The sequence below is a fragment of the Oryzias melastigma genome, linkage group LG7, assembly GCF_002922805.2.
Source record: "Oryzias melastigma strain HK-1 linkage group LG7, ASM292280v2, whole genome shotgun sequence".
NCBI classification, from domain to species: Eukaryota; Metazoa; Chordata; class Actinopteri; order Beloniformes; family Adrianichthyidae; genus Oryzias; species Oryzias melastigma.
The window spans coordinates 154,233-164,289 of NC_050518.1; the positions used below are offsets into that span (position 1 = coordinate 154,233).

The following is a 10,057-nucleotide window of genomic DNA, read 5'->3' on the forward strand; positions in this document are numbered from 1 at the left end:
TAAATGAGTAAAGAAAGTGTTTACAAATCAGAACAATGACAACGATGACGGGAGTAAAACCAGACCTAAGACCTTTAAACAAAATAGTCTTGTATCATGTAGCCTTTGGCAAGGCAGTGACATGCAGACATATTAAAGGAGGACGCTCACATCATCTTGAGAAATGTTGGAGAACAGGATCATCTGTATCCCATGGAAACAAGAACCAGTGAAAGCGAAGGCTATTGGTTGCATGTAGAGCAAGCAGAGATGGTCCCGGTCCTGAGCCCTGAGGCATCCCTGGGAGGACGTCTGCTTTTGGTTTGACACTTGAAGATCCCAAAAGTAACAGGGATCAAAGACTGAGCTTAAGAGGTAGAACACCTGCAATTACATTACTAAAGCCCTTATGGATGAGTCCGGACTGTCTAAAAATAGCCAAACTTGTACAGGCGGCCCACACAAAATTTCAAGGTTGTAGATGGCTATGTAAGCCAGTAGAGCGAGAACCTTCACGTTAATTTTTTCGCTAATCTAGTGAGCATTGATGCACGCTAGTTTTTCGCAAAGATTTCTGAGAAATTTTCAGTGGACTCAATTTTGGAATTAGTAGATTTGGACAGCACTAGAAAATGGCGTACACACTATATTGTGAGGTTGTGTGTCTTCAGACACAACCTTAGCTTTGTGGATTTTTGGCTGAGCTTAGCTCCTGTCTGAACTTATAAATCCGCCTCATGTTGAACCAGGTGTCTGCCCGTTTGTAACAGTGGCCACGTCACCATAAATCTAAAATAACATTTTATAAAGTTTGGAAATCCGCCTCTTTTTCCTCTTTCTTCTACTTTTTATCATGAAATTGAGGCGTTGACAGACTGGAAATAGAACTCCGGCGTAAAGCCTTGCAGCATGCCTCCGCTCTACCAAAGTAGCAGTAAAAAGAGTTGAACCTGGCCTTCATTTAGACCTTCAAAATGGTCAGTGAAATAAAAAGTTTAAATAAGTGAAAAATCCTGGCAAGGATTTGAAAAGTGCAGCAGCTCCATCTTTCTATTTTTGTTTTGACCTGCCTCTGTAACTGGTGGCCAATGACTGAAGAGATCTTTAGTCACATGTTTATGTTTACAAGCTTTGGCCTGGAAAACATAGTCTGCTTACTTTCAGTCTGAATATAGCAAAAGCTAAGTTTGGGACTCAGTCCAGAACAAATCATCTTTCCAGTCTGAATATGCCCTTAGAAAATGGACAATTAGACTAGAGACTAAAGTGTGACGTAAGGGCACCGTGTGACAGCATCACCTGTACTTCAGAGGTGCGTGCAGTTTACATTATACTAACAAATACATCACAATACCCTTACTACATGCATGACAATAATACGTTCTACATTTATGACGCTATTTGAGGTGGGCGTATGAGCCTCAAGGGAACTGCAAGACACACCTGAGCTCCTCTCTACAACCTGCAAAAAACCCCACAGCAGCTGTGGAGGCGCACACGCGTGCATGTGACTAAGGCTTAGTGGGAGGCAGTTAGAAAAACCTCTTGTTAGCAGTGAATGTCTTCCTCACATCAGCTAGACACCCTCACTGAGGCACAAAAACTCTGCAGCTCTCATTGACGATCCTTCAGGTTAAAACATTCGATCTTTCCTCAAACAGAATAGAAACCTATAATGGGGGGGGTGAAGTGCTCTGTCTTGTTGTGATCCTGATTTTCTGAATGATGATCCAGTCTTTCTGACCAGCTGTGACTAATATCCTCACACAGGAAGAGGCGGAGCTGAACTTCTTGTCCACATCCAGCATCTCAAACCTCCCGTTCTTAAAAGCTCCTAAGGACCGGAACTCTTTACAGGTTTTCCCTTTCTCTGTGGTGACCACATCCAGGCCGATTTCTACTTGACCCGAGTCCAGGAGGTCCTTACCCCCCGATCCTGTCTCTACTAACACCCCCGTCACCACTGCAGGGCTTACGAACACCACAGTCATGTGGTTTCCTTTCTCGGGGGAGCGTCCCCAGAAGAATCGCTCCCCAGGTTCCCAGGCATTTAGGGGTAAGTGATTTTTGTAGGCAGACATGTCAGTGTAAACCTCAGCTGGAGGGTTAGAGTACAAGGACTCCTCGAAGTCTTTGTCCTTCAGCTTGTTGAATGTTCCCTGGAAGGAGGAGAAAGTCCCCATGTGCTGGAACAGCGAAGGCTTGAACAGGATCGTCTCCCTTTGAGTCATTACTTCTCTGAAGTGGGTCATCAACCAGTCGCAGGGCATTTCCTGGTAAAACAGGAAGAGGAAGCGGGCCAGGAGAGGAGTGTCGGTGGACTTGTACAGCTTCCCGATGTATCCAAGAGCGGAAAACTCCAACATGGCCCACGAGCTCGACTTCTGGTTTTGCTCCTCGATGTGCTTCTTAATGCTGGTGAGGAAGTTTTTTGCAGATAAGATGTCGTCTTCCAGCTGCAGGTAGTATTGCCCAAAACCTGCACTGTAGTGGATGAGGAAGGAGTAATCGATGTTCTGCTTGGAGCGGAAAGATACTCGGTCAGGAGCGTCGTTGAAATTCCTCTTTAGACCTTCAAATAAAAGAGACATGAGTAGAACACTCAGGTAATGCTTGAAACAAGATTCCTTAATAATCTAGATTTAGGACATTAACGAGTATTAGTCAATGGTTTTTATATCTTTATAGGATATTTATGATACATTAAACAGCATTTGTACATGTCTTAATAATGCCTTATTTGTGTTAATAAGACATTTATTAGCATTTTGGAGGTGTCTTACAAATGTCTTATTGTTAATCAGCTCCTTATAAAGACATTTAGCACAGTTAGGAGTTGTACAAATGCCTTACAGGTGTTCATAAAAGGCTTAAAAAGACATTTATTAGCAAAGATTGCTTATAATGCCCTATACATGTTAATAAATTGCTTAATGGGTCTTTCTTAAAGAGCGCGATTCAATGTACAGATGCAATCTGAGGTCACGCGGGACGATTTAGCATGGCAAGGCGCGTCAACCAATCAGGGATTCAGCTTTGGGTACGTGACGTTTTCAGTGACTCGATCAAAGAGTAGAAAAAAAGATTCAACATGGCCACTCGAAGTGAGGATTGAAGCAATTGCGTCCGCTATGCTAGCTAGCCGCCCAGTGGACAGCGTAGCAAGCTAGTGAGTTCTGCTGCCAAAAGTCCGGCAGAGCTGGTGGGGTTTTAGTGGGCGTGATCGCTCCAGCTCCATGAGCTTATGATGTTTTTATTTTCTTCAAGACAATAATAAAAAGATCCTCCAGTCTTACTTTTAGTTTTCCGCTCTCGGGCTAACGCTCAAACTGGGCCACAGACAGATGGAAGTAACTTTTAAAACAGCTCTAACCCAGGCACAGCTCTTACTGTAGGAGTGAACTACACTCCGTTTTAGAGATTCTCAAACAGGGGTCTCAAACTGGCGGTCTGTAGGCCATTTGCACTCCCCGCCTTAATATGGAAGTTCAATGTCCATTAAGCAATATCTTCTGTATGTCCACACTGTATTGATGATAGCTTTGTATTTGCTTTGTGATGTTTCATATTCATTTATGCTTAAAACTTTGCATCTGTTATCATCATTGGATCTGGTCAGAAAAGTCCTTAGCAACAGATGCTAGCGTTGTTAGCTCCTGTTGTTTCACAGGACATACAGAAGACACTGCTTAGTAGTACATAGACATGAACAAATGTTCAATAAACTTGTTCAGTAGACGTAGACAATGGATCAAAGATATAAACAGTGGATGCAAAAACATATTTTTGGACAAATGGAACCCCATACGGCCCAGACTCAGACAGAGTGCTGGTGCTTCTGTAGAGCTCTCCAAAACATAGAAACCTAAGCTACTCGCTTGGCATCAAACATTTTTTTCATGATGCGGCAATGAATAAAGTCTAGAAAATGTTGGTGGTTGCTCTGCACCAGGGGTGTCAAAACGTTAAGATAGTAAATTTAACAGGCGTCAAAAGAGAGGCCGCAGAGGCAAATTTGATGTGTGGGTCACATCCGGTGTGAATGCCCCATCAATGAATCATTTTGTGGCCTCTCAATTTATCTTTACAAGGCCTGTTTATAAATCCCTTGTAAATGATTGACAACTATATTAATTGCGTCTTTGTCAATATTTTATTGAGAGTCTTTGCAGCCCTCTAATCTTAAGGATGGACGATGTCTGGCCAGAAAGAACACGTATGAAAAAAATACCTGCATAAAATTATGTAAAGAGTTAAGGGATGGATGAATTCAGCAGAGATGATGAGACTAGTTTCTCACCTGTCAAAGGAGGGTACCACTCCTCAGAAACATGGATGACCACAAGGTGGCCTTGCTCCAGCTCCCAGGGAAACACCGTTCTTATCTCCTTTACAGTGGAGATTCTCCAGCTGACGTCAAAATCCGCGAGGAGCACCACGACCACCAGAGAGGAGCGCTCTTCAGGAGACGACTGGGAGAAGATGGACTGCAGCGTGGGGATGAGGTAGCTGCCTCTTCCCCTTTTAACAGACGATATTCCGATCGCCAGAAACTCTGAAAATGAGAGAAAGAGGACAGAATGAGCAAAGGTTCTTGGGAACAACAAATGCAGAGCAGAAGTTCTCCAAAAAAATCTTTGTGGTTAGTCAAATTTAAACTAGACATATAAGGAAGATTTTTGAATCTATGTAAATATGATCACACAGAAGCTTGCTTTCTTTTGGTCATTCTGTATTCACATTTATATTAATCTAGAAAGGCTTTCTGGTCAAAGTTGTTTTTAGCAACAGACTGAGTGAGCATTGAAACCAGCAAAAAGAGAAGCGCTACCTGACATGCTGCTGAGGAGATAAGCTGCAGAAAATGGGAAACGCCTAACGCAATTCAACTGAACACACCGGAGACTCGGAGTAGATAGGAGGCATATGTAACTGTGTACTCCTGTGTGCTCTCCTAACCGGGATTGATTTGAAACTAACTGTGTCTTTGTCTTCTGTCCCCAGTGTGTACATAAATGTACGGTGGTCTAAACCTGACAAAGATAGTGACGATACAGCCCCCATTCCCACATCTTTTTGATGAAGGGAGAAGGCAAATAACAGGATAACTGGTCTTCAGCCTGTTGGATCTGAAATCTGTCAGAATAGTTCAGCTTATCTGGAAGGATTTTTTTTTGAACATTTTTTAACAAAAATATACATGACTATTTTCATTCCTTTATTGTTATGGCGAGAAAAATAAAACAATAATGAAACTAATTTCTCTTGAGTTTGTCGTAAAGGTTTATGACAGCTGTCTTCAGGGGTTTAATCTTTGTAAAAGTGTCTACAGTGTTTTAAATCCTTTGCTTGATGTTATGATGTCTCAAATCCATCTTTAAGTCATATTAAAGTAGTTGTGAGCCCAAAAAAATGTGAAAAATGCTGCTTGAGAGTTTTTTCCTGATTCTATCTCTGCATTTGGCTTAGATAGCTGCATCCTTCCAAACAAGAGCCACAACAGCGAATGTGACCCACAAATAATATACATTTGGTGCAAAATTAAACTAAATTGATTTTTTTTGTAAAGACATAAACCTTAAAATGTCTCCAGGACACACCTTTCATTTGCGTGTGAGCTTCGCTTTCTCCAGGAGTTGACACTGAAGAAACCTTTTACATTTGCAAGTGAAATTGAAAACCTGACCTCTTCTTCAAGTTCATGCAGTGAGGAGAAAATGCTTTAGGTTAGTCTAATATTTTGCTTCTGACCAAGATTTTTTTTTTCTGACAGTTGATGATAACTTTGAACAAAGTCTCTGTCAGCGAAATTGTTCACTTTTAACACCTGCAGTTATTGTCAGTAACATGGACCGACGGGAAACTCACATGACCCTTTTCTCAGACATGGATTGGGTTAGGATAAATAAAGCTGGAGCATTCTCTGAAGATTCACCAAATTTTATTGTTGTTCACCTGTCAGCTTATCCCATTAGGGGTCGCCACAGTGAAGCAGCACTCACTGCTTCTCAGTGAATTGGCAGAGAGTTTTTACGCCGGATAAAATTCTTTGATTTTATTAATTAATGTTAACAGTGTTTCAAACATTTTTGTTCCCACAGTATTTTTGGCTTCGGCGGTTGAGCAGCCAATGATTGACAGATCGGTGGTTCAATTCCACTCCCCCCAGACAACTGTCATTGTGTCCTTAAGCATCCTCACCCTCCCTGCCTCCAGTGAGGCTCCACTGGTGTATGAATGTCCCGGTGATGGTCAGAGGGGCGTACTGGCAGCCACGCCTCTGTCAGTCAGCTGTGGCTACATCAGTATCTTACCATCACCAAGTATGAACGAGGAGTGAATGAGTAATGGATACACATTGTAAAGGCTTTGAGGGTTCGGAAAAGCGCAGAGAAATCAAATCCATTACTATTAACCGAATCCATAATTATAATCAATCTATTCCATAACTATTAAGTAATTTCTTAACTCAGCAGTTGTTACTTAGGAATGACAGATTAATAAAGTTTTCATTCAAAATTTAGCGTGAAGGTTTTACAACGTTTTTTAGATTCGAAAGTTTTGCTTTAAAACAAACATAAAAAGAGTTATGATATTATTTGGGATCATCCTTGGAATAAATTCTTAGAAACTGTGTATACTTTGGTAAAGCTTTGACTGTATTACTTTAAAAAAAGATTTTTCACAATGTTTTGACTCTATCTTTGCTTTGGTCTTGGATTTTTACATTTTTATTTTATCTTTACATGTTTAATCGTTGCTATGAATGAATGTGAGTCTTTGTGGTGAATGTGGTGAAATAATCCAATTTCTATTAATTACAATCAAGAAGTTTTACACTGTGTAATATGCAGTAATAATTGATCCTTGAAAACTTGGCCTGGAATGGGAAGGGATGATTTCTGGATTGATTTGAAATTGTAGTCTGATGGTAATTAATGAGTATTTCATATCTTTGACGTGATGTTATTGTTTAATGAACTCATAAAATAAGGTTTTCTGAGGACCATTAAAAATAAGAACTCGATTTTGTTTATCTGACCAGAACCAGATTATGAAAACTATGAAAGCTATGAAATGAAATAACATTTAAGGCATTATATTATATAAGTTGGTTTCTTCCTGCTCCTTTTCAAGCAAATAATCAAACTCTACTTGACTTGATCATCAAAAGAAAGTTTCATTATAGATGAACAATCCCACATATCTTCACATAAATTCAAAACAAACAGGTGTTTGTTGCTTTAGATCAGGGGTCTGCAACCTTTAGCAGTAAAAGAGCCAATTGGGGCTTTTTCTTACTGATCAAAACCAAATTGGAGCCGCAAAATCTTATTTTACCCTTTAGAAATGTTTTGATTTGTTGCTTTTATAATAAATGTGTGTTTTTTTTGCTGAATAAAACAAAAATGTAAAGAGAAACAGTGATTTTTCAAAAAATTTGAATTTTTCTTTTCTTTTTTTTTTTAATTGAAAGACGTCTGCAAGAAGTCCTTTCAAAATAAAAGATGCCATGTGGCGGACAGGATCACCCCAGTGCAGCAACTCAAGATAAAAATGAGATTTTCTCTTGTTATACCATAAAACAAGGCTGTGTGACGTCAATGAGAACATAAAAACCTGGTTTATCTTATTCTAGGTGCCCCTCAGCCATAAATGTATAAACTTATCTAATCTAAATTAAATCAATGCTACTTTAGTAGTTTCAAAAATTACTATTATTCAGTTTTCTTCAACCAGAGAGCCACTTTGGTTGGGTAAAAGAGCCACACGTGCTCTGGAGCCTCAGGTTGCAGACCTCTATAGACGCTGGGCTCCTTTAAGACACACAAACGTACCCCTGCTGGCCTAGTTGTGCACAAACATGCAGAATTCATTTGATCTGATGCTGAAAACCAAAAGAAGCCACAATAAATGGAAACTGTGCCAGTCATTTTGTTGAAATACAAAATGTGCAGTCCTGAGGGAAGGTTGATGATACATTTTTGAAACACTCCCTTCAAAGAGCTGAGCTGATTCTCGGAAAGAGGAGGTGGGTGTGGAAAGCGCGCTTTCTTCTTTAAGAGAAAGGTCACGGTTCTATCCCTGTGACCAAGGACTGAAACACTGCCGCCAATAAACCCCATTTAACAGGAAATTGTCTTCTTTATGAGTGTACCTGAACACTGTACTCATCCTAAACTAGATTTTATGGTGTTTTTTTACTCATTTCTGTCTATGTTTATGAGGCCAACTTCACTAAAGACGACCCATGAAAGACTGAACTGTCAGTGAAGCTCAGCAAAAGAATCAACAGTAGAGAGGACAGTAAACAGCGCGGAGTATGACACTGTTGACATTAATAAAGGAAAAGCAGTGATGTGTGAATCTGCAGAAGAAATCATTGGAACACTTGTTTGTATTTCAGTTTTTCAACTATCCAAAGAGAATGTAATGCAATGACCTCTGTGACATATAATATGTTTTAAACATTTTAGCATTGCATTTTATATTTTACACACCTGCTGTTATACTGTAAATGTTCTCAGCAGTTTAACTCTGACAACATCAATGCAGAATCTTTTTTGAACAAGATCTCTTTTACAAGGGTCAGCAGCAAATGTCACAAAACCTTAAAAAGATTTGAATTTTACCAAATTTAATTCAAACTTAAAGGAACTTAGTGTTATGAAATGCAATAAATTCAAAACAGAGGGAGCAGAAGTTATAAACATTATGAGAGATATGGAAGTGCAAGAGATGCAAGGTGCACTAACAGATTAAAAACAGGCACTGACAGATGCTCTCTCTTTCTCTGCTACACAGAAAGAAACCAAAAAATCTAGATGAAACAAATTTGGATAATTTTAGTTAGGTTTGGAGATTATTCCAAGCAGAGGCAGCAGAGAAGCTGAAGTTCTGTATAGTTCTAAACAGCTTTTCATTCCATCAATTCTGACTCAACAATCCAAGAGACAGAATCTGTGTCTGTTGTGATGCCAACCAAAAAAAGGTCTGAATTTTTTAAAAATAAAGTTAACAAAAAATGAACATAGTAGACACTATAAAAGGTACATAGTACTGCCACCCACAAACTCTAAAGATTTCAGTTCCCAAAGGTTTATTTATGTTCTGTCATAAAATAAACTAAAATCTTTCTATTTATTTTCTATGACATATTCCAACAATTGTGCTTTTTAGGAAAATATATATATATTTTTTATCAGAAGATATCTTTTCTAATTGTGTGAATATATATAGTGATTCTCCTGCTCCTTTCTGTGCGTCTTTCAGGACGTAAAACTCAATCACACTTTAGGCAATTTCAGCAATCTTGGTATCAAAACATTCAGCTTGTTTACAAAATTACTCCTTGTATTTTTGGAATTCATAAACTTTTGAAATATTGAGCAAAATATGCCCCATAGGAAATAAATTAGAAAGTCTTCAAATTTCATAATTTTAAGTAGATTAGCAACAAGCCTTATATATTTATGGGCTGTATTTTACTCTTTCCTTGTCATTTTCCAAAAAAATGGAATTAACATAACATTTAAGCAGGATAATAATTTTTGGGGGGTAATTTGTTATCTACTGGGGTATATTTAAGCTCATTTAGAGTTTAGCTTCTATTTTAGCAACAGGCTAACGTTTTTGACTAATTTAGTTTACTGAGGTTTTTAGGCTTTTTAGGAGCTTAGCTGGTATTTAAGCAACAAGCTAGCCCTTTTGGCCAATTTGCCCTCTGTTTTTGGTGGCTAATTTGGAGTTTAGCTAATATTTAAGCAAGACACTAAATATTTTTGGAAAATTGGTATGTATAGGGATTTTTAAGCATTTTTACTGCAAATCTTCAGAAATTTAGATTAACTTCAGCGCTCTTTCAGAGTTCTTTAACAAAATATCCAATCTTTTAGCAAATTTAACATTTTGCAAATAGCCTTTGCATTTTCAGCAAATCCCTTCAGCAATTAAAGTGAATTGTGTCACCATTTTCAGCAAAACGCTTCAGCATCTTCAGCGAATACTTTCAGCAAAACGCATTCACAGTATCACAGGTAATGCAACTTTTCTAGTTTGATTTAAACTTTAGAAAAAG

General features: G+C 38.8%; 1 protein-coding gene across 2 annotated transcripts in view; it reads right to left on the minus strand.

Moving 5' to 3' along the window:
• Nucleotides 1-800: 800 nt before the first annotated feature.
• The window catches only part of zgc:101663 (alpha-1,3-mannosyl-glycoprotein 4-beta-N-acetylglucosaminyltransferase C), a 17,545-nt gene continuing 8,288 nt past the window's right edge, over nt 801-10,057 (minus strand). For both annotated transcript variants that reach the window (XM_024293943.2, XM_024293944.2), the window contains exons 4-5: nt 4,280-4,534; nt 801-2,551 (exon numbers count right to left, since the gene is read on the minus strand). In XM_024293943.2, the coding sequence (XP_024149711.1) occupies nt 1,650-2,551; nt 4,280-4,534 (1,157 nt within the window). In that variant the 3' untranslated portion in view covers nt 801-1,649. The remainder of the gene's footprint in view (nt 2,552-4,279; nt 4,535-10,057) is intronic.